This window comes from Camelina sativa, chromosome 3 (assembly GCF_030686135.1).
Source record: "Camelina sativa cultivar CO46 ecotype springtype chromosome 3, ASM3068613v1".
Lineage (NCBI taxonomy): Eukaryota > Viridiplantae > Streptophyta > Magnoliopsida > Brassicales > Brassicaceae > Camelina > Camelina sativa.
The window spans coordinates 19,773,249-19,798,062 of NC_141882.1; the positions used below are offsets into that span (position 1 = coordinate 19,773,249).

Consider the following 24,814-nt stretch of genomic DNA (forward strand, 5'->3'; position numbering starts at 1 on the left):
TTTCCAGCTCTAGATAGTACTCTGGTTGAGCTGCTCCTTCTCAATTGCTCAGCTGGTGCTGGGGATCTGTTTCCACTCTTCAATTCAGCAATTTCCTTTTTCATACCCTTGATGGACTTGGACATCATAGCCAACTTCTTCTTCAGCTTCTCAGTTGTCTTACCATGCCACTTGTACCCCTTTTGGAGTAGTGTTACCCTCTTGGCTGTCTCTCTTACTCTTCTACTATCTCTTGGTTGAGGCTCATAGTCTTCAAAGTAGAACTGTTCTTCCCCGGCAACGGCGCCAATTGAAACAAGGATTTTTTTCTATCTCAACCTATGAATGAATGGATGATAACAAGGAAACAAACTTAGGCTAAGATGATCAGATGCAGTGCAAGGTGTTTCAATACCCTTACGATGTTGTAGCATAAAGGATGTCAATCCATAAAGAGTGTGATATGTAAGAAGCCAAGATGTGATCAATGCATTCAAGTTAAGCCAAATATCAATGTGGTTTTGATGTAAAAGTTTGATGAAATAAATATAAGTGCAGAAAGTAAAATGCTTGAAATAGAAATTAAATGCAAGTAAACAAAGTAAGCAATGCGGAAATTAAACCAACAGAAGTAAAAGGTGCAGAAATGAAATGGAACAGAAAATAAATGAACAACCCGAAGGTGCTCGATCAAGCACTCGACCGTGTGACTGGTCGAGTGACTAGGTCGAGTGGGTGTCTACGAAGAACAGAAGCAATCTTGACAAACTTAAACTGAAGCAAATGCAATAAAACAGGATAATATGCAATAAGTAAACAATCAAATGATAAAGAAGGCTTCTAGAGATGGATTCATGGGCTAGTGTTCAGGCTGTGTCTATCTAAACTGGTCAACAAACCTCAATCAAACATGAGCTATCTCTAGAAAATGATCTTAATGACTCACTAATCCACTCTCATGATAGAAGTGATCAAGTTACAGTAACATCCTAACCCAACTCTCATTGGTGAAACCATACTGAACATGCATTAAGAACCAGACCATTACTTGTTAAAAACCACCTTGTACAACCAATCTCTTGGGACAAGCATGATAATCTCCAGTGTTGGCTTTATCTAACAACCTAGACATTGGTGTGATGCTAGGAAGCTTAAGATCTGCTCTTACCCTCTCAGATATAAGAACAGCTTAGAGCACACCCATCCCAGAAGAGACATTTAAACAAGCAAGTTTGACCATTACAGACTACCACAGCCCTAAACCAGCCTAATCCATCTCCATAATCCTAACTCACTACTCAGATGAACAAAACATGATGATGATGATGAACATAAACCCAGAAAATGATGAAACTAGCATGATAAGCAAGATGAAATGATGAACAACAACTTAATATAAAGAAGCAAGCTCAAATTCTCAATACACTGAAAGTTATGGAACTTACAAAGTATAGAAATCTGAGGGAAACAGTAAATAAATGGTGCAAAGCAGTAAATAAATCCTAAAAACCCTTAAGGGGTAAGAACTAGATTTTTTGGTGGCTACAAAGACCTTTTTGGCTAAGGAAGGTTTTTTTTTGCGGCCATGGGATACAAAGAGTATATATAGAGGGGGAAGGAAGCCCTGATTTGGCTACCAGACAAAATAGCAAGGCGGCTCGATGTACTCGACCAGATGTGGTCGAGTGGGTTTGGTCGAGTGGTCATCCTTCACCTTCCCACCGGCCGAGTCTTGAGTTCCACACGGTCGAGTGCTGTCATCCAAACGGTCGAGTGCTTTAGAGTCTGATGGTCGAGTGCTCCATGTTTTGTTGGTTTTCTCCTTGATTCATCTCCTATTCGCTCCATTGACTGTACTCTTCTCATCCGAGATGTTATTTTCGTGCTTCATGAGTTCAGCTCCCTTGTACTGCGGATGGGTAGACTTGGTATTGAGGATTTGCAATGTTGGGGTTATGGCAGGACAGGTTCGGGTTGGGTTTGTAGTTGTTGTACCCTTTGTTGTAACCTCCTTGGTTGTTAATGTAGTTCACATCCTCTGGTTGAGCATTCTCCCCATCTTGTTGCAGAAATTGCTCTTCCTCTGAGATGACATGGACATGCTGCTGGTGGCTTAGGAGCTTATCCAACTTGTCATTGAGGGCTTTCATGTCCCTCTTGTACTTAACATCTTCCCCTCCAGTAGATCACACAGTGCTATCGTACTCCTCATTGTAATGCCCATCAGATTGAGCCAAGTTCTCCACTAGATCCCAGCCTTCATCAACATCCTTGTTGAGGAAGTTACCATCGCTTGCGGTGTCCAGCAAAATCCATATCTTGGGGACCACACCTCGGTATAGTGTACTTAGCAATGAAGCATTGCTGAAACCATGATGAGGGCATCTGGTAGTGTATCACTTGAAATGTTCCCAAGCTTCGCTGAACGTCTCATTGCTCTTCTGAACAAAGCTGGAGATATCATTTCGCAGCCTTGCAGTTCTGGAGTTGGAGAAGAATTTGGCTAGAAACGTCTTCTTGCATGCTTCCCAGGTGGTGATGGACTCCTTGGGGAGTGATTTCTCCCAGATGTGTGCTTTGTCTCCTAAAGAGAATGGGAAAAACCGGAGCTTGAATCTATCTTCACTAACTCCATTTATCTTGGTTATGCTACAAAGCCTATCAAACTAATCCAAATGGTCTAATGGGTCCTCCATTGGCAATCCATGAAACTTGTTGCTTTGTATCATCTGGATGAGACTACTCTTGATCTCAAAGTTGTTGTTCTGGACAGCAGGTGGCACAGTGCCATGTCTTTGGGCATCTTATGCTCCTATGTTGGTCCTCTCTTGAGGAGCTGGTGGACCAATCTGATTATTCATCTCCTCCTCAATTGTTGGTGGTTGCGGTTGATGGACTTGTGAGTGATGTAGCAGCCGAAGTCTGTTGATGTTGTCGATGAAAGGATTCAAGTGTTTGCTATCCTTGGATCGTGTTTGCATGCACAAGGCGTTGACCGAGTGAGTACACGAGGGTCAACTCGATCAAGGTGATCGAGTGACGGGTCGGGTGGGTACTCGGGTTGTACCTGAAATGCAAAACAAACAAACACGAATGCAAACAAGTCAGTACTGAACAAAAATGGAAAATAGAACTTGATCTAGCAAGTGCTGAAATCTTAAACGTAGCAAATTTAAATTCAACCAAATGGCAAGGGCGCCAAATTGATAGTACAGGATCGGGTGGGGTGATCGAGTAAACAAGATGACTTTGAATAGATCGAAGGTATACTCGAAGCAGGTGATCGTGTACCTGTTCGGGTAAGGGATCGAGTTATGAATAAAAATGTAAACAATCTAAATACAAAAGCTCCTAAGGATGGGGTAATCGACTCCTAAGTGTTCCTGACCAATTTGGATGTCTTACATGCCTCAAGCAAATATTCCCTAGACAATGAATCTTTAAAATCTTGTTAAAACACTTTCGTGATAGAAACAATCAACCTTAATCACTTCCCTACCCAACTATCGTTGGAGAAACATGCCCAAGCAGGCAATACAAACTGATTCATTATTGTCAATAAACCCCTTACTCATCTAATCTCTTAGGCTAAGTGAGTAAATCTATAGCATTGATTGATTCAAGCATTTCATCTACACCTCTCGGTGGTAAAACGCCCTAGATCTAATCTCAACCTCTCGGTCTGTTGATAGCATTAAGAACACCAATCTAGAAGGGAATTTTTAAAACATAAACAGCCAAGCTAAGACATCCTAACCGATCAAGAACAAAAAATCGTCTATCCCAACCTTAGAAACCTTACTTCACTACTCAGATCTCATTGCAGAAAAACATAAAAACATAGATAAACGAAAATTGCATTGTATTAAAAAATAGAAGTAGAGTAGAAGAGTATAGAATCAAAAATGCAAAAAGAAATGAAATTAAAGATCTCTCTCAGAAGCTCTCGCTCTCTGGTTTGAGGGTCTGCGGCGTGCTAGGGCGAGAGGAAGAAGAGGGGGGTTTATATATGGAAACCCATTAACCCTAGCTTCCCAGTCCTGCCCGAGGGCCTGCTCGATGGGTTGCACGAGGATGAGCTCGGGTTGCTCTTCTGTTAGGGTCTCGGATTGTTCTTTCTGTTCTTAGATCCTCCTTGATTGGGTTGGTGTTCGGACTGTTCTTCCTCCTCCATAGCTCCTTTGGGTACATGCTCGGATTTGACCTTGTTTCTCCCCATTTTCGGCTCTTAAGCACCTGGTTTTATCCAAAATATGCAAATGCAAGAATGCAACACCCTAAATGGCCTAAATGTGGATTCCTACAATAAATGACCTAAAAATGCTAAGGTTAGGGTAAAAAAAATGCAAAATATGGACAAAAAGGGATGCTTAAAACATGTAAATTAGAGGGTTATCAGGGACTCATTACTAAACCCATGATGTGAACATTGAGTTTGGTAGCCTTTAAACCTTTCCCATGCTTCACAGAAAGTCACATTATTCTTCTGTGCAAAACCAGATATTTCATTCCTCAATCTAGCAGTCCTTGCATTAGAGAATAACTTGGCCAGGAAGGCTTTCTTGCAGCCATCCCAGGTTGTAATAGCTCTTGTTGATAAGGTCTTCTCCTACAAGTGAGCCTTGTCTCCAAGAGAGAATGGAAACAATCTGAGCTTGAAACTGTCTTCACTTACACCATTGATCTTGGTTAGGCCACAAAGCCTATCAAACTCATCAAGATGATCTAAGGGATCCTCCATTGGCAGACCATGGAATTTTTTTGACTGGATCATAGTGATGAGATCACATTTGATCTCAAAGTTGTTGTTGGCTACAGCAGGAGGTACTATGCCAGCCCTTTGTGTGTGCGTGTTGGGAGTACCTCCTGCTCCAATCTGTGTTGGCCTTTGTTGCATTGGTGGATCCATCAGTAACTGTTGCTCTTGTTCCTGCAGGATTATGGTTCTTTGTTGCCTTAAATCTCTTGGTAAACGGTTGATGTGCTCAATGTAATTCTGAAGGTTCTGGCTTCCTATCGATCTGGTTTGCATCAACTGACTCGATCACCTACTCGAACTGACACTCGGTCAAGCACTGGCTCTAGTTGAATCTTGGTGGTTGGCTCGAGCTACCACTCGATCGTGCAGACGGCCGAGTGCGGGGTCGAGTTGGTACCTGAAACTCAAAACAACCAAGCAGATAAAGATTCAAGTCAGTAGTGATCAAGTGAAATAATAGAACTTAATCTTAAACTTGTGTAAATCCTGACTGTCACAAACAATTACTTAAATGGCAACGGCGCCAAATTGAAACATATCTTTTTTTGGTTCTGAATGTATGAATGAATGTATGATGCAATCAAACAAACTGCCTTAAGCTAAAACCAAGATGAATGATCTTGTGGAATGCAAGAGGATTCAATTACTCTTATGCAGTTGCAGTATAAGAGATGTCAATCTATAATGAGTAAGATGCACGCAGTCAGGATGTGAACACCTATCTAAGTTAAGCCAAATATGAAAATGGTTTTATACTAACAACCTAATGAAAATGATGAAGTGCAGAATGTAAAACTACTAAGATAAAAGACTAAATGAAAGACAATAACTGAAACAAAGATGAATACAATGAAACAGGAATGAAACTAGAATGATGCAGGACATAAAACAAGAACTCAGAAAAGAACTCGAGCAGGCACTCGATCGAGTGAGAAGTCGAGTGGAAAGTTACGAAGAACAGAACCAAAGTTTAACAATCAAACAGAGCAATATGAAAGTAAATCAAACAGGAAGCGAATAACTAAAATTAAAAGAGAAATCAATAAACACAGAAGGTCCTAGGAATAGATTCATGGGCTGGACTTAAGCTATAATAACCTAAACTGATCAACAAAACTCCAATAACAAAGAGATATCCCTAGAAAATGATCCTCTAATATTTGTTAATAAATTCTCATGACAATAACAATAAAGCTTAGATACTCCTAGACCTAGTTCTTACTAGCTATTACATATAAAAGCAGGCATTAAAGTTCCAGATCATCATATGTCAAAAACCATCCTATACAACCAATCTCTTGGGATAGGCACAGTAATCTCTAGCATTAGTATTGTCCAGCTACTTAAACATTGGTATGATGCTAGGCAACCTAGGATCTGTTCTTACCTTATCAGATATAATAACAACATAGAGCTTACCTAATCTAGAAGAGAGATTTAAACAATCAAGCTTGATCAGTATAAGCTATCATAACTCTCATCCAGCCTAATCCATCCCTAAGATCCTAACACACTACTCAGAATCACTAAACATTATGAACAAAATCATAAACCCAGAAATAAATAAAACTTGCATAATTAGAAAGATACGATAAAGATCTACAATACTAAACAAAGAAGTAAACTCAGATTCTCAATACCCAGAAAGTTACAGGAGCAACAAGGTAAGAAAATCTAAGGAAAAAGCATAAAAGTGGCTAATGATGTAAACAAAAAAGATAAATACCTAAAAAAGTAAAACTAGGTTTTTGTGATATTTTTTCCCTAAAGTGACTTGTCAGCGGCCATAGAGTACAAGGGGTTTATATAGGAAGGTAGGGAAGCCCTAAAATGGCTAGAAGACAAAATAATAAGGCGGCTCGGTCAACTCGACCATGTGCTCGGTCGAGTGCTTGGTCGAGTCTGGTCTTCTGCTGCTCCTTTCAGTCAGTCGAGACCCTCTCCTCACACGGCCGAGTGTCTGGTCGAGTGTGGTGGTCATGTGGACTTCCGAACATTGGCTCTCTTCTGCTCTAGCTCCTTTGTCTGCTTCTCTTGAATGCTCCACTCTCTTTCAGCACTTCTCCATGCACCTTTGGTTCCAAAATCACCTGATTATGCAATAAACAATGCAATGCAATGCAAATCTACTCTAATGCATAAACAGTCTTAAAACTACTCAATGGTGACCTAACAAGCTAGTAAATCATGCAAAAGGTGCAAATAAACTGAAGTAAAACAAGGTGAAATATATGAACATTAATCATCCTTTATTTCTCATAGACTGGAGGACATCACTTCAGCAAGATGTGGGATAAAGCCGTTATGGAGGAGATACACGACATCAATGCCAGGTTCTCAGAAAATGATGACCGAATGATGTGGTACCTCACCTACACCGAAGAAGGGGAACGATGCGACCCCCGTACTGTGTTGAAGCGTGTTAACGCCAACGATGAACAAATCATTAGCCTTCATGAGATGGTTGGAGAGCTAAGCGCCGACTATACTGATTTCCGGGCATTTGTTCAGGGATTCCAACCCCCTCAACCACCCCTCAGAAACCAAAAGTTTGAGCTTGCTGTTATTTTATCTACTGTTCTTGCCCTTATTCCTTTTCTCCTCGCAATCGGCATGTCCATCAACAACTACAGAGGGTGATTTATGTATTCTGCTGGACTTTCCACCCGAGTGTAGTATACTTTCCATGTTGTCTATCTCCTTTTGCTTTATATTAGACTTTTCATGATGTCTATCTCCTTTTGGTTTACTTTTGTCATGTTGTCTATCTCCTTTTGATTAGGCGCCCGCTAAGCACTCTCAACCTTTTGTCCACCTACCTTTTGTTGTGTCTATTAATCTTTTTATGTCTACCTTCAGTGTTATCCGTCTATCGTTCGGGTGTTTCAAGAGATGTTTTCTATCAAGACACAATGTACTTTTCAATTTCAAACCTATCAGTGATGATTGGTCATATCTGCACTCATTTCCGACTCCCTACTAACTTTACTGATGGACAATTTGCACTACGTAGACTTGATGGACAATTTGCCAGCTTTGTCTACCAATATGTTTTGGAAGCCATTTACACAATTGTAGTTCTAAAGCCAACCAATGGCAGACATATTACCTGAAGCACCTTAAAAACTATTGTTGTCCTCCACATATTACAAAAGATAATGATTAAACTATAATGTATTTTACATCCATGGAGGTAATAGGGTTCCTCATTTCTTACATATCCAAAAAAACACAAAAAGACTAGTCATGTTTAATGTCTACCATCTGTAGACAATAAGGCCTGTCACTGTCTACCAAACGTTATGGTCAGCCAACTACAAAAGGCACATGAACTTTTCAACTTTTTCTTCATATTAGCTAAGAACATGTTTTCCTGTTATGTCCCACCCCGAAACATCTTCCACACTTGGCTGGTATCTTTCGCTTCTTCCCCTAATTAGAAGAAAATACGACTATTACTTCACTAATACATTCAAACATATGGAGATATCAATCTACCAACGAGGACACACTTACTTTATGTTTTTTTTCCCCCGCGAAGGTATTCATTTCTTCTTTGGCCTCCCTGTAGTGACCCTCACTACAGGGTAAAATTCAAAATAAAAACCCATGAACAAAGGACCTGGAAAGGACTTGGAAAGAAGGCAAGGAAGGAAGGTAGAAGAATCGCCGAAGAAATGTCCGAGAAAATATGGATGGTTCTATAAATGGCTAATGGCCATTGCCGGGCGCGTCTGTCATCGAGCCTAAGGACGAATGATCGACGGACAAGAGTTTTCTCTCGATGGACCATCTTAAAAAGACAAGGGAAGAAAAATGGTCGAGGCAGAAGGAAGAAGGCCATGTACCGTGCCACGTACCGCGTGCCGCAGATCTGAGGTGTACCGCCGAGATGTCCGAGACGTACCGCAAGAGTCATCTGAGATGTACCGCAGAGTCGTCTGTGACCATGCCACAGAATCTGATCGAGACCATATCGCGTCGCGTACCGTCGATTGCATCGTGGTGTCGCTAACCCGAGCAGACAAGAATCTGGAAATTAAGGGTGATTTGTCTCCTTAATTGACCAATAGGATTTCATGCAGAAAGTGGGGAGACATAATTATTACTTTTCTTAAAAAGTAACCAATGGCGTTTCATGCTAAAAGGAATGAGAGACATCATCATTTTGACTTCTCAAAAATTGGTCAATCAAATTGCATGCAAATGAGAGAGGGAGACAAAGGAGAATAAGTGGGGTTTCTTTGGCCAAGTCATAAGCTTTTCCACCAAGTAATTTTTGTGGCATAGAGGAGAACACTCGCTCGCCATTCATTGGCTTACCAAACTGCCCAAACTCACACCTTTGCACTATATATAGAGCCTTAGGGGCCATTTTTGTTCATTCCACCCTTAGAGAAAAAGAGAGAAAGTTAGAGAGTTAGAGAGAAGTTAGAGTTAGAAGGTTAGAAAGAGAATTCTTCCTTAGAAGCTTTTCGCTTCCGCGAGTTGTTACCGCATCCGTCTAGGTCGTTAGCCGTATGCCGCTGTAGGAGCTGTTCGCGTCTAGTTCTTGCCAGTTAGGACTAGAAGTCTGTTTAGATTCATTTCTTTCAGCCAAGTCCAGGTGAGTCTCGAAGCATGTAATATGGTAAATGAATAGGTTGGGTTTCGCTTAGGATTTTTGTGTTAAATCTAGGCATGTTTGGGTAGATTCGTTTCTTTTCTTCTAGATCAAGTTCTAGGTAGTTAAGTCGTGTTTATTGCTTCCTTGCATGTTAGAGTGAGGTTGTATTTAGCTCTTAGTCTCTAGATTTATTTTTAGTTACTTAGGCTTGCATGTTAGTGGTAGTTGTTTTCATGTTTAACTCTTAGTTTCTAGATATTCCTCTAGTTACTTAGGCTTGCATGTTAGTGGTAGTTGTTTGCATGTTTAGTGGTTAGTCTCTAGATATTCCTCTAGTTACTTAGGCTTGCATGTTAGTGGTAGTTGTTTGCATGTTTAGCGCTTAGTCTCGAGATATACCTCTAGTTACTTAGGCTTGCATGTTAGTGGTAGTTGTTTGCATGTTTAGCACTTAGTCTCTAGATATTCCTCTAGTTACTTAGACTTGCATGTTGGTGGTAGTTGTTTGCATGTTTAGCGCTTAATCTCTAGATATTCTTCTAGTTTCTTAGGCTTGCATGTTAGTGGTAGTTGTTTGCATGTTTAGCGCTAGTCTCTAGATATTTCTCTAGTTACTTAGGCTTGCATGTAGTGTTAGTGTAGTTGCATTTTACTTGAATTTCTTGATTGATTTTCTTGTTTAATTGCACTTGCTAAGAAGTTAGTCTCGCTACTAGACCATGCGCGAGGTGAAATGCCCGTACACAGGTTCTAGTGCCAGAGATGGAATTTGGTAAGGATACTTGTAAATTTATGAGCTTAAAAACCATAAAAACTCAAGGTATCAATTGTTATAGGTCTTAATGCGTGTAGTCGCGAGAAATTTTGGCTAGCGTAGTAATACTTGGTATGGCTGTCTTCATGATTTCCGTACAGCATACAGCCGCGTTCATGTAACCCATGACGTGAGTTGTAGGGTCTAGGGACGAAGAGCTCGGAGGTTACTGGGCTCGCTACCCTGTCCGCAGCTGTCTACACGACGGTGTAGCTTAGGTGATGTTCCGGTTGCGTGCCTTTGTGGCTGCAGCGCGGGTGTTCACAAAGTTGTTGAAAGGAAGGAGGAAGCATACTGGCCCATAACTTTCTTGTTTAAAAGATTATTTTAATTTTCTTTTATTCAAGTTTATTGTAGTTGTTGTTATTACTTGCTTTCTTGTTTAATTGCTTTATTCATTTTATTACTTGCTTGCTTGATTGCTTTGATTTCTTGCTAGATTTGTTTGCTTACTTAGCTCACTATCTTCCGCATTGCTTTCTCTGATTGATTGTTTGCTTGCTTGCATGTTGATAGCTTAGTCTTGCATGTTGATAGCTTAGCCTTGCATGTTGATAGCTTAGCCTTGCATGTTGATAGTTTAGGCTTGCATGTTTGTTTAGCTTAGGCTTGCTTGTTCGTTTGCTTGCTTGTTGGGGTTGGGGTTGGGTTTTGGTTCTTGTTAGGTTCCTGAACTCACTGATTGATTAGCACTCAAGACTCCATAATTAGTTTTGCAGGTAACCTTAGTGAGAAAAGCCTTAGGGGGAGCTCAGGACGTTAGACCAGCCGGTGTAGAGTTGTATTGCCTTTGCAAGTTGTTTTTGTAATAATTTAAGTTAATCGTATTTTGACCTTAGGCCTGGCGCCATTTTCGTATTAATTTTTTCTGAACTTATTTTATGAATTAATAAAGTATGAAAGTTATTTTCTTTAAGTTGCGTGATTTTCAAATGGTACTAGCATTGTCCGGGCCAACACAACGCACCAGGCCGCGAGGGTTGCAAAGCCTAAGTAGCCTCGGTTGCGGGTGGAATTATGTTAGGGAAGACCGGTCGGGAAGTCTGCAGCTTCCATCCCTCGACTGGACCACCTCCGCATAGTTCCCATAGTGGCGTCCCGTGACTATCCGTTGGCCTGTCCGGCCATAGGACGATTCGGGGGTGTTACACTCCCACCCCTGCGTTTTGTTCTTGGTGGATCAGCAGCCTCTTCATGTACAGCCGCTGGGATGTTGCTGTCCCTTTCTTTTGGCACGGGCATTATGACTTCTGCATACTTTTTCCTCCGGGGACCAAGAAAGTAGCATTAACCAACCAACATATAGATATTGATTTGAAGCACTCCTCGGACAGCCAAAGCGTTACAACAGGGCACCTTAAACACATCAAACACACGACAAGTGCATGTTTTTTTCTCCAAGTCCACTGTAAAAACAGTACCTCGTCCATCATTAACTTGATAAATCCACTGCCTCGCTGATAAAACACGACAGTCCACATCATCTTTCAGGTGATCTATCAGGATTTCTTCTATTTTCGGTGTACATCTTGTTTTTATTTTATTTGCCATTGTCCTCTGGCAGTAAAACCACGTCATCAACGTTGCCCGGATAAACTCGACCATCGACACAATAGGGTAATCTACAACAGTTTGCATCGCCGCATTCAACGACTCTAAGATGTTGCTACTCATTATGTTGTAACGATCTCCCGGGAAGTGGGATAGTTTCCAGTGTGGCAGTCCAATCTCTGTGAGAAAAGTTGTGCAAGCTGGTTTTCGGTTTTCTATTTCTCTCCACCAATACCAGAAATCTCCTATTGTGTATTCCCTCACAGCTTTAGATACCACAATAGCCAACCCTTCACAATGAAAATTGTGCTTCACGTTTCTAAATAGATGGACATAACATGCACCATGCTTCGCCATTGAATAGACCCTACGTAACGCTGCATATATTGACGCATGCCTGTCAGATACAAAAACTAGGGCTTCTTCATTTTCCCCATCAACTACGCCAAATGCCAAGGAAAAAATTTGCATATTCCCATCTTGTCCACTAGTTGCAACCAAGCACCCTTTATACTTCCCTTTCATTGATGTGCCATCAATTACAATGACCTTCCTCATATATTGATATCCCGCAATGGAAGCTCCAATGCAAAAAACAGGTACTTGAACAAAGCTTTGCCTTTGTTGTCCACTGTTGTGTGCATGGCAATCATGGTCCCTGTGTTCATTGACTTTAATAGGTGTATATATGTTGACAGGAACCGATAACTCTCCTCCTCGTTCCCTCGCGCTGATGCCACTACCAGCTCTTTAGCGTTCCATGCCTTCATATAAGATATTGTCACGTGTAATTTCGACAAACAAATATCAGGGAGCTCGCACGCTCGTGGTCCCTTTTTGCAATTTGCGAATTTCGCCTTTAGTAGATCTGCCAAAATTCTGGCAGTAGCTTTCTTTCCATACTTCGCCCTAGCACCCACATCACAAGTATGCTTCAATGTCACTGTCTTGATCTCCAAGTTTTGAGAATATGCATGGGTTGTTGAATATATTCTCCTGTTGCAGTTCTTGTCTACGGAAGTTGCAATAACTCTTCCTGGATCGGACTTGCAGATCCGAAAACTGAACAGCCTGGTCATCGCATAAAGTGACATCATTTTATGCATCTCTTTTTTGTTTGCAAATATACGTTCAACATATAATGCATTGGTTGCCATTTTAAGAGCCATGTTCCTTTCTTCGTTCAGGCCTCCTCGAACATTGTCATGCACGGGAGGAGCATCATTGATAAGATGACGATCGTCTTCTTTTATAATTGCTTTGTTGCTACGCATACATGTCATATGCTCGTTTCCTCGCACATGATCGACAATTTGAGATGTCCATCTTCATCACCATTACCCACATTGTTCTCTTTCCCGGTAGACAACATGATTTGTCCTTCTTCCGCTGATATCACCTTATTTTTGTTGATCGAAACATAAAAATATAGCCCCCCGTCCCCACCCTCTTCATTATTCGCTTTAAACTGCTCAAACTCAACTTCACTTCCTACTGAAATAGGGGGCCTCTTACTTTGTGTGAAGGTAACTGTTTCTCGTGGGTGCCAAAAGCTTAGCTCTATATTGCTTTTCTTAGGTTTTACCCCCAACAGCTCTACTATCTTCTGCTTCAGTCCTTCAAAAATCATCTCTCTGCCGATAGACAAAAATCTTGCCATTTTCCCTCGACGGATAACATGAACTTAAACGGTCCTGACCAATGAGGCTTGAGCTTTCCCGGGAATAGCTTCAACCGTGAATTGAACAACAACACCAAATCTCCTTCTTTGAAAACCCTTGCAAGAATTCTCTTGTCATGGAGTGCTTTGGTCCTCTTTGTAAATCTTTGAACTCTCATAAGCTTCAAGGCAGATCTCTTCAAGCTCATTCAATTGCACCAAGCGTTTCTCAGCAGCATTCTTGATATCAAATTTAAGAAGCTTGACTGCCCACATGACCTTATACATTAATTCAACTGGCAAATAAAAATACTTCCTAAAGAGAAGGTTGAATGGAGTGGTTCCAATTGGTGTCTTATAGGCAGTTCTATATGCCCATAGAGCATCATCCAGTTTCTTTCACTACAAGAAAAACTGAATATAGACATAATTTTTTTTGTAGCTATGTCCATATATTGGTTGCTATTACGCCAAAATCCACAAAAAGCCACAAATGTTTTTTTGTCTTTGAGCTTGTAGCTATCTGATATCTTTGTCTATATGCGGACAATATATTTTGAGGCAGTTAGACACAAATATGCCATAAACATATTTGTATCTATTATAGCCACAAATTGCAACAGGAAAATGTTATAGCTATAGCTTTGTAGCTATTTAAAATTGTGGCTTTTCATGGATTATATCTGCACTAATAATCACAAATAGAATTGTGGCTATCTTATAAATTTAATTTTTTAAAAATAACTAAATTAAAACATAAAATACAAAAACAAAAATCCACCTGTTCTTAGCACAACTCACCACAGGACAAAAAGCCATCACATGAACCACTGGCACTAGAACTCCGCCGAACATGACTATCATGTGTGACAAACGGGCATGACTATCGGCCAAACCTCACCCGATTGAAGGTCTCCGAGTGTAATTTTTTTTTTTGAACAGGAGCGTTAAACGGCCATGGCAATCGGTCAATGAGCACCCAATTGTGGCCATCGAGCAGTACAATCAGCTAAACACTAGCCGATTGTACTATTCCATGTAAGTTTTCTTCTCCCTTCTTGGTTTAGTTTGGTCTAATCCTAGTAAACCGGTCTAAATTTCACCTATTCGTAACCTATTTTGGCCGGTTTGCACATATCTCCCCTTCCTAAAACTCGAAGCCCCTCTTCCTTCTTCTCACTTTGTCGATTTCAAACCCCCAAACCCTTAAAACACTAAAATCTTTGTATCTCATTCATCTCTCAATCGTTTTCAAAGATTTTTGGTGTGTTGGTTTCGGTTTTCAAAGCTCATTTAATTACTTCTAACCCCAATTGCTAGCTCTGTTTCTCCTTTTCTCTTATAAAAGTTTGATTCCAATAAGTGTAAGATTGGACTTCCAGTTATTTATGCCTTGATTTTAAGTTGTTTAGCTTGATATTGATGTTAGCTGGTTCCAAATACGTTTGAATTGCTGGGCTTGATGTTTAATTTCGAAATTTTTGATTTATGAACACTTAGGGTTCTTAAGAGTTGTTAAAATAAAATGAAAATTGGGGAAATATGAGTATTATTGCTTCTTTACCTTGTCCATTGTTGATTAAATTAAACTGTAAGAGATTAGAAAGTTTGCAGACCAATTGACCAAACTTTGAGGTTTATGCTTAAGTTGGTTCTCATTGTTCCTTGGTTTACTATGGTTTATTTATTTCTTAGGTACTTACCACTTGCAATTTATGGATTCAAGTTGTAGCTCTTAGTGAGCATTACTAATATTTTCAAGTGTTTTTGTATTCTTGATAGGAACAATGGCTAGAACCAACCTTTGACCTGGTGAAAAAGAAGCCAACTCAGTCTAAGTCTTCACTTGGGCATAAGAGGTTGTAGAAAGGGTTGTTGAAAAGAAGAATAAGGAGCTTGTGATTTAAGGATTATGATTCAGAGGAGAGGGTTATGAGTGAGAGTGAGCCTGAATCTCCACCACCTCTAGCTGCCAAAGAAAAACAAAATAAGCCACTTAAGAAGAAGCCTACCTACTCCCAATTGATGCAACGCCTTAAGAAGATCAAGTTTTCTCCAACTAGATACCCAGAACATGAATTCCTTCACAATGTTGTACTCCTTGAGGATGTGTAAACCATCTTCACAACTTTGGGATTAGTACAGTTCTTCAATATGGCTTTCCCCACCTATGTTGAGCCAACCAGAGAGTTCCTTGCATCCTTGACAGTGACTTATTATGAAGATGAGATGGTTGAGGAGGCTAATGATCTTGGGCATTTTGAGTTTAAGGTTCAAGGGAAGCACTACAAGATGACCTTTGGAGAGTTAGGAGCTATCTATGGTTTTCAACCAGGAACAAGGTTAGAATACAACACTAACCCAGAGGAGTATGATTCTTTTTGGCAATCCATTGGTGTAGGAAATTATGCAGCTGGTCAAGTGAAGAACACAAACATTATGCATCCTACAGTGAGATATGCCCACAAGGTTCTCTCTCATACACTCTTTGCGCGAAGAGAGGCTGGAACAGTTCAAGCCAATGAACTTGGCTGTTTTCTTGCAGGACTCCAACCTTTCTTAAGAAGTTACAAAGAGAGGAATCCACTACTGTCCAACGCCGAAGATACTTTTGTTGCAGTCGTCTTCCTTCACCAAATGCTTCACTACCAAGGCTGGGTGTGGACAACAACTGACAAAACTCCAGTTCTAAGCATTGGAGGACTTGTCAATCCCATTTTACAAGCAAAGGGGGTTGAGCTTGGTGAGTTTGACCATGGAATTGCAAGGCTTGATCCAGTCTACCTCAAGAAGACTACATACTTGGATGGAAAAATTGAGAAAGGTTTCTATGCCTACCTTGGTTACATTGTCTGCAGCATGCAAAAGAAGAGTGAGGCCTTTTCTTTCAATCCTTGTGTTATTTGATGAGTGAGGCCTCTTTTTTGATAATGTTATAGGTTGTGAAATCTTGAGAGTATTGAGAATGACAAAAACTGGCTCTTGTTTTACCTAATAGGATTGGTTTAGAAAGAAACAAGTTGTTAGAATGTTGATATGAGTTAAGGTTTGAAGAACAAAAGAGAATAGGAAGGGAAAAGAAAGAATTACTTGGTCAAAAGAAAAGAAAAGATTTTCTCTAAGGTTAAGTATGGTTAAAAGCTCTAAGTCTCTAAGTAAAAAGAAAAAAAAGAGAGATAGAAAAGTCTAGCTGAAGTCTCCTAGAAAAGTTCAAAGGAAAATAAGAAAAAAAACATGCTAATGAGAATGGGAGTTCATCAAAGAAGTAAAAAAAAAAAAAAAAGACCTTGTGTTTAAAGTAAAGTCATAGAGACATTCAAAAAAGTTTAAGACCATCAGTAAAGAAGAGAAGGGGTTTAAGTTTACTCAAGTGAAGTTTTTGGTTTAGAATAAAAGAAAAGAAGGATGAGAAAAGGGTAGATAATCTTCTAGGTGGGTAGAACATCAAGAGCTAAGCTTTGTATGCCCAAATTGTTCTCAATCTTAGATTGGTTTCACAACTGTCTAGTGTTCCTTGCTGTTTGAGAGTAAGCCACCCAAAAGACACCTTTACGGATCCACTTTTTTTTTTTTTTTTTAAACTTCCTTCCTAAACCAATTGAGCTTTAATTTTTTTTCCATTTGCAAGATCAGATCAAACACTATAATGAATGTGAAAGAGATGTTCAATAGGATTGCAAGTCTTTACCAATCGATAGAAGGTAAACTAGAGTGGTGTATTGTGATCAGCATAGAAAAATATTTGTAAGTACTTTGATTGATCTTAGAACCATTGAATTACATTTAAGAACTGTGGTTTGAATCCTTTGTTGATACTTTTTGGCTCTGAATCGCTTTTTCAGGAAATGAAATAGGTGAATGCAGGACAAAAACAAGAACTCTGGATGAGCTCGAGCAGGCACTCGATCGATGCACAATCGAGTGGATGGTCGAGTTGGTAAACGGATGTAAGAAACAGAGAAAATATTGAAACATAGCAACAGTAAACAAACTACAATACATGAACTAGGAAATCAATAAACAAAGGAAGGTCCTGAGGATGGATTCATGGGCTGGGCTTAAACTATGGTTATCTAGATTGACCAACAAACCTCAATCAATGAGCTAATCTCTAGACAATGATCTTCCAAAACAAGTTAACCCATTCTCATGGCAATAACAATCAAGCTCAGATACTTCTTAGACCCATCTAATCTCTTAGCATGCTCAATGATAATCTCTAGCCTTAGCCTTATCCAGCAACTTAAACATTGGTATGATGTTAAGAAGGCTGAGAGCTATCCTCACCCTCTTAGTATAAGGATAGCATAAACGTTATCTAAGCCAGAAGAGATATGCAACAAACAAGTTTGATCAACCTAAACAACCATAGCCTTTACCTATCCTAATCCATCCTTAAGATCCTATGCCACTACTCACAATCACAGAACATGATGAACAAAGTGATAAACCCAGAAATCAATGAAACTTGCATTATTAGATAGATGAGTAAGAGATCTACAATATTGAAGAAGGAATCAAACTCAAATACTCAATACTTAGAAAGTTATATAACCAACAAGTATCAAAGATTTCTTAGTTTTACAAGGTGGCTAAAGAATCTAAGGAAAAGAAAGTGCAAAAGTAAAACAATTCCCAAAAGGGTAAATATTAGGTCTAGAATATTGTACTCTAAAAATCTCTCCTATTTTGGTGGCTGCAGGGTACAAGGCTTATATAGCAAAAGGAAGGGAAGCCCTAAAATGCTAAAAGACAAAATAGGAGGGCGGCTCGGTCAACTCGACCACGTGCTCGGTCGAGTGCTGGTCGAGTGGGCGGTCGAGTGGACTTCCGGACCTTGATTCTTCAGCTCTAAATCCCTTGTTTCTTTCACTTGACAGCTTCAATCTTCTTCCGCATTCCTTCCATGCTCCTTAGGATCCAAAATCACCTGTTCATGCAAGAAACTATACAAATGCAATGCAAACATACTCTAATGCATAAACAGTTCTAAAGCTATACATTAATGGACAATTGTGATGGAAAATCATGCAAAAGATGTGAATATGTTAAGCGAAAACAGGGTAAAATATATGAACATCAACACCCCCAAACTTAGTCTTTGCTTGCCCTGAAGCAAATGAAAGACATAAGAAGGTAGGTGAGGTTTGGAAGTGGGATCTCAGCACCTAAAACTTGCTAATAAGCTAGCTAGAATCAATGTCCAAGTTACTAGTACTAGGATGCAAGTTGAATGAGTTGTACTTAAAAATTTTAGACAAGCCTTTCACAACCTTAACTGATTCAAACCTTAAACTTCCACATGCATTCAAGTCAACCATTTCCTTTAACATTCATTAACCAAGTATATGAATCAAATCATGCAATGCTTAAACTCATTTGGCTTGGTAATAAGGGTTTAGAGACAAAAAATGGTCTCTCTTTTGAGTGGGGCTTATCAAATAGAAGGTTTCTCTCACAAAAAGTGGATTAAGCTTTAAAAGAAGGCTAAAGGTAAGATCACTTAGAGACATACAAGAACAGAACCTTGTCTACCCAAAGGTACCCAAAGTGTTTGTTCCTATCATTCTAATCCCATAATGTCCTAGTTCTACCCTTTAACTTCATCTCTTCTCTTTTACCCTTTTCTCTTTTCTGTTTTTAAAGTCTTAGGAGAGGTTTCTTATTTGAATCATCTAGTGGAATGGGGTTTCTTTCTTATTTGCTATGGTTCCTTTTTCTTCTCAATTCTTAAGACATAAAAGCTTTTTGCTACTCTTGTTTTCTTTCCTTCTTTTTCTTTGAACAGAACCATCTTTAACAATTTCATACTTCCCATTCTTTCACTAGAGCTTATATTTACTTAAACACATTTCTCTCCTAAAGACTCTACCCTTTACTTTCTCTTTTCCCTCTTTTCTTCTCTGTTTTTTAAACACACCAAGTCCCAACCCATAATTTAAACCTCCTAGTCCTATCTAGTTTGAAAAATGCAAAATAGAACTACACAAGGTTTCATTCTTGTCAGTTCAAACCTAACACTTTCTACCAAGCTCAATCCTAAAATAGGCCTCACACATACAAGATATAACATGGCTTGAAAGAAAGCTTGGTTAAGGGTAGGAGAAACTGATTCAATAATGAATTCAGCTACTTGGATCTACAAGAGTGGTAAAAATGGGAAAGATGATCCAAATATGTGTAAAGTATCCATGAGTTTAAAGCAATGCACAAGCTGACAGAATGGAATATAGGAATTCTAGACTTGGTTCAATCTTATGTTTCTAGCTACTCAACTAGCATCAAAGTACTATTAACTTGGGCATTGATCCTAGTTTAGTGAATTCAAACAAGTTAACAAGGCTAAACTCATCATTGATCCCTAGTGCAGCATGAAACAGTCCTAACAGGATCCTAATATGCAATGCAAAATACATGAACACTATATGCAATGCAAACTACATGAACACTCTGGTTTTTTTTTTCAAGGATTTTTTGTGAAAAAATTTCAAATTTTTTTGGTCTTTTCTATGTCTTAGATGAAATGAAAATACTAACATGATTGTGCTAAAAATTTGAAATAAGAAAATAGAAAACAATGTCAAATGCTATTTCAAACCCTCCCCCAAACTTAAATTACACAATCTCTTGTGTAAGAAAAATTTGTATGAGGATTCAAGATTGAAAAGAAAACTAAACATGATATGAAATGGTATTTACAATGAAGTGGGGATGTTGGTACCTTATTGGTTGTGGAAGAAAGTGTCTACATCCTCATTCATGCTGTAAAAGGTGTAGCTGGAGCTTGGATTTGGATTTGGAGGTGGAAAAGGAGGCAACTCGACTATAGCCATCGACTGGTACTCGGTCGAGTGCTCAGTCGAGTGGGGTGGTCGAGTTGGCATGCAAGCCTTCTTTTCCTCTTCTAATATGACTCCCTTGCCTTGTTAACTATGACAACACCAAAAAAATAGATTAAAAATACCAAAAGCCTTAAACTATATAAATAGAGATACCTTAGCGATTTCCTTCCTAGTGGACTTGTTTAAAGTCACTAAGCTTGACTTTTTTTTTTTAGGTTCTCAAGCTGTAGGAGCATCCTTGAGAAACATTGTGCATTTCCCATGTTTCTCCTTTTCTCCCTAATATTTCTTAATTCTCTGACCATTAACTGTAAACTCACTACCATCCTTATTGAGAAGTGTTACAGCTCCAAATGGTAGAACCTCTTTTATTTCAAGAGGACCTCTCCACCTACTTTTCAATTTTCCAGGAAACAATTTGAGCCTTGAGTTGAAAAGCAAAGCTTGGTCTCCAGCCTTTAGGTCTTTAACGACAATCTTCTTGTCATGGAAAGCTTTTGTCCTTTCATTGTAGATTTTAGAGCTCTCATAAGCTTCCAACCTGATCTCCTCTAGCTCATGCAAATCAAGGCTTCTCTTAGCTTGTGCTGTCTCTAGATCCAGGTTCAAAAGTTTGATTGCCCATAAAGCCTTGTACTCAACCTCAACTAGAAGATGGCAAGACTTTCCATAGACAAGTTGGAATGGGGTCCTTCCTATTGGTGTTTTGAAAGCTGTTCTATAAGCCCAAAGTGTTTCATCAAGTTTGTTAGATCAGTCTTTTCTTGTTGCTCCCACTATTCTTGATAAAATGGCATTGATTTGCTTGTTTGAGACTTCAACTTGCCCACTTGTTTGAGGGTGATAAGCTGTTGACACCTTGTGCTTAACTCCATATTTCCTAAGCATTCCTTCAAAGATTTTGTTGATGAAGTGTGTCCCTCCATCACTGATCACAACTCTTGGAATTCCATATCTTGGGAAGATTACGATTTTGAAGAGTTTGAGAACCACCTTATAATCATTAGTAGGGCTTGTTATAGCTTCTACCCATTTGGAGACATAGTCCACTGCTACTAATATGTAGACATTCCCATTTGAAGGAGGATTAAAAGGTCCCATGAAATCAATTCCCCATACATCAAATATCTCAACCTCCAGAATTGGGTTTTGGGGCATTTCAATCCTTCTTGTTATATTCTCCATTCTTTGGCAGACATCACACTTTGTAATGAACTTGTGAGTGTCCTTGAATAATGTAGGTCACCACAAACCAGCTTGTAGGACTTTCTGGGCAGTCTTGAAAGTTGCAAAATGGCCTCCATAAGCAGAACCATGACAGTGTCCCAACACTCCTTCAACTTCATTCTCTGCTATGCACCTCCTAAACAGTCCAGCTGTTCCCTTTTTTTACAAGTAAGGTTCATCCCAATAGTAACCATTGATGTCCTTGAGCAGTTTCTTCTTCTTGTAAGGGTCCATGTCTGCTGGGATTTCTTCACAAACTTTGTAGTTGACTATATCAGCATACCATGGAAAATCTTCACTGTCTAGTGCCATCCATTCCTCCATTTGGATCTGCTCGACCGAGTGTTCAAACATACTCGATCGAGTGTCTACTCGAGTGGTGGGTCGAGTGACCTCGAGTTGCATCAGTTTCTCTTCCGGCATTGAGTCATCAATTGGTAGTTCTTCCTCTATCCTCATCCTGGATAGATGATCAGCAACTCTATTCTCTATACCCTTCTTATCAACTATTTCCATGTTAAACTCTTAGAGGAGTTGGATCCACCTTAACAACCTTGGTTTGGTGTCTTTCTTTAAGTAGATGTGCTTCAAAGCAGCATGATCAGTGTACACAATAACCTTTGAACCCACTAGGTAGCTTCTAAATTTTTCAAAGGCAAATACCACTGCAAGAAGCTCTTTCTCTGTTGTTGAATATCTCCCTTGAGTTTCATCCAACGTCCTACTTGCATAGTGAATAACATGCAGTTTCTTGTCTTTTTTCTGTCCTAGGACTGCTCTTACTGCAAACTCAGATGCATCACACATTATCTCAAATGGTAGGTCCCAGTTTGGGGCTTGGACTATTGAAGCTGATATCAAGGCAGCTTTGATCTCCTTGAAAGCCTTCAAGCAGTGTTCATCAAAGTTGAATTCAGTCTCTTTACAAAGCAATCTTGTCAATGGCCTAGCAATCTTTGAGAAGTCCTTGATAAATCTTCTGTAGAACCCAGCATGACCAAGAAAGCTTCTTATATCCTTGACTGTCTTTGGTGGTTGAAGCTGAACCATGACCTCAATCTTTGCTTTAACAACCTCAATACCCTTCTCTGAAATCTTGTGACCAATAACTATCCCTTCTTCAACCATGAAATGACACTTTTCCCAATTAAGAACCAGATTTGTCTCTTCACATCTCCTTAAGACCCTGCTTAGTTTAGCAAGACAAGAAGGGAAAGAGTCTCCATAGACAGAGAAATCATCCATAAAAACTTCAACCACATCCTCAATTAGATCAGAGAAAATTGACATCATGCACCTTTGAAAGGTAGTTGGAGCATTACATAGTCCAAATGGCATTCTTCTATAAGCAAAGGTACCATATGAACATGTGAAAGTTGTATTTTCTTGATCATTAGGGTGGATTGGTATTTGGAAAAATCCAGAATATCCATCCAAGAAACAGTAATGGGTGTGATTTGCTAATCTTTCTAACATTTGATCAATAAATGGAAGGGGAAAATGATTTTTTCTAGAAGCTGAATTGAGTTTTCTATAGTCAATTCACATTCTATGTCCTGTTATGGTTCTAGTAGGAATTAACTCATCATGATCATTCTTTACCACAGTAATCCCTTCTTTCTTAGGGACACAATGCACTAGTGAAACCCAAGTACTATCAGAGATAGGATAGATCACACCAGCTCCAAGCAATTTAAGAATCTCCTTTTTTACTACTTCCTTAAGGTTTGGTTAAGCCTTCTTTGAGGCTCAATGCTAGAATAAGACTCATTCTTAAGGTGAATTCTATGCATGCAGAGACTAGGTGAAATTCCTTTAATATCATCCAAAGAATATCCGATAGCCAACCTAAATTTCCTTAGCTCAAGAACTAGCAAATCAAGTTCTTCACCTTTCAAGTTAGCATTGACTATTACAGGATAAGTAGAGTTCTTACCTAGAAAAATGTACCTTAGCCCAGATGGGAGAGGTTTAAGCTCTACCTTTGGTGCTTGTAGCTCAGACCAGTCATCTGTAAGTGTCTCTGCAGGGGGCACGAGCTGACACTTGGTCGAATACAGGTTCGAGTGGATGGTTGAGCTGACTGAGGCGAGTGATTCTTTTAATGCGCATGCCGACTCGATCGTATATTCGATCGAGTGCTTACTCGAGTGGGTGGTCGAGCTCTCCGTGTTTGCTATCTGAACTAACCAGACTTCCTCCCTTAATGTTGGTAGTACCTCAAAAACCTCTGGACTGTCAGATTCTCTGCAGGAGTCCATTATTTCCTCATAAGCTATGGTTTCTTTGTAGACGAACCCCTCTTCTCCATTTTTGGTCAAGACAGTTCTAAGGTGATCTTGTTCTGCTAGCTCTTCCAGCAACTCTCCTGCTAATTTGTCCATTTCTTCAACCCAGAAAACTTGCCTTCCAATTGTTGGTTTCTTCATGGCTTCTACAATGTCAAATGTCATTCTAAGGTCCTCTCCCAAAATCAAAGGATCCTTTGGCTCTTCATCCATTTCCAAAACTACAAAGTCTGTTGGGACTTCCATTGTTCCCACTCTAACTAGTAAGTCCTCCAAAACTCCATGTGGTAATCTTACTGATCTATCAGCTAAGATCAGAGATATATTGCATGGTTTATACCTTGTAAACCCTAGGCGCTTAGCAACTGATAGAGGCATTAGGCTTACTGAAGCTCCCAAATCACAAAGGCATCTGCTGAAGGTCAAAGGGCCTATAGAGCAAGGTAGAGTGAAGGAACCTGGATCTCTCAACTTTTGAGGGTTCACTTGCTTTTGGATTATGGCACTACACTCATGACTAAGAATCACCATCCCTTCAACTTCTTTGATTCTCTCCATCACAACATCTTTCAAGAATTTCTGATAAGGAGGGATCATGGCAAAAGCATCTATTAGAGGGATCCTAAGCTCTATCTCTCTAACTTGTTTATCAAACAAGGCCTTATACTTCTCAACCATCTGCTTTTTAAACCTTCCTAGGAAAGGTAGTGGAGGCTTGTAAGGAGGAGGAATGAACCTGGCCTCTTTTTCCTTGGTAGCAACTCGCTTAATCTTCTCCTGAGAAGGTAATCAATCACTCACTCGATCAGGTGAGTGCTCGAGTGGTGGGTCGAGTTCAATTGCCTCTTCAGTCTGAGTTTCTTCTTGCTGGAAACCCTCCCCATCATGCTCTTCACTGTCCTCAGTGTTTGATTGCACTCCTTGTCGTTCCGGTAACACCCTTCCACTGCGTAGATTGATTGCATTAGCAAATTCTATAATTTGCATGATAGCCTTGCCCTTATGTTGGTCATTCCATGTTGTAGTATAACCAGCTAGGTTGCTTTCCATAGTCTTAATCTTAGAATTCAGTGTGTCAAACTTCATGT

The 24,814-nt window shown here is 39.7% G+C and overlaps 2 protein-coding genes and 2 non-coding genes across 4 annotated transcripts; 2 read left to right on the forward strand and 2 right to left on the reverse strand.

The window, feature by feature from the left end:
* Window positions 1-2,346: 2,346 nt before the first annotated feature.
* LOC147947557 (small nucleolar RNA R71) lies at window positions 2,347-2,453 on the forward strand. Its single transcript, XR_015595662.1, has one exon. It is a non-coding gene; the product is annotated as a small nucleolar RNA R71 (small nucleolar RNA).
* Window positions 2,454-4,391: 1,938 nt separating this feature from the next.
* LOC147947558 (small nucleolar RNA R71) lies at window positions 4,392-4,498 on the forward strand. The gene has a single exon (XR_015595616.1). It is a non-coding gene; the product is annotated as a small nucleolar RNA R71 (small nucleolar RNA).
* Window positions 4,499-11,262: 6,764 nt separating this feature from the next.
* On the reverse strand, window positions 11,263-12,267 carry LOC147947559 (uncharacterized). Its single transcript, XM_087507346.1, has 2 exons — window positions 11,515-12,267; window positions 11,263-11,415 (listed from the first exon to the last, which is right to left on the reverse strand). Exons 1-2 carry the CDS (start codon window positions 12,265-12,267, stop codon window positions 11,263-11,265), a joined length of 906 nt encoding a protein of 301 aa, XP_087363472.1.
* Window positions 12,268-20,490: 8,223 nt separating this feature from the next.
* On the reverse strand, window positions 20,491-22,728 carry LOC147947560 (uncharacterized). Its single transcript, XM_087507347.1, has 5 exons — window positions 22,180-22,728; window positions 22,057-22,078; window positions 21,697-21,944; window positions 21,465-21,594; window positions 20,491-20,924 (listed from the first exon to the last, which is right to left on the reverse strand). The coding sequence occupies exons 1-5, from the start codon at window positions 22,726-22,728 to the stop codon at window positions 20,491-20,493; spliced, it is 1,383 nt and encodes a 460-aa protein (XP_087363473.1).
* Window positions 22,729-24,814: the final 2,086 nt, after the last annotated feature.

Excerpts from the sequence above, each read along its gene's own strand:
- LOC147947559 (XM_087507346.1), bottom strand. The coding sequence starts at position 12,267 with ATGAGGAAGGTCATTGTAATTGATGGCACATCAATGAAAGGGAAGTAT. Across the intron at positions 11,416-11,514 it reads GTGTGTTTGATGTGTTTAAG|TATGCAGAAGTCATAATGCC; the intron begins GTGCCCTGTTGT and ends CGGAGGAAAAAG.
- LOC147947560 (XM_087507347.1), bottom strand. The coding sequence starts at position 22,728 with ATGTCAATTTTCTCTGATCTAATTGAGGATGTGGTTGAAGTTTTTATG. Across the intron at positions 22,079-22,179 it reads AAAAAGACAAGAAACTGCAT|AAGCTACCTAGTGGGTTCAA; the intron begins GTTATTCACTAT and ends TGAAAAATTTAG. Across the intron at positions 21,945-22,056 it reads GCTACCTAGTGGGTTCAAAG|TTGATAAGAAGGGTATAGAG; the intron begins GTTATTGTGTAC and ends ACATGGAAATAG.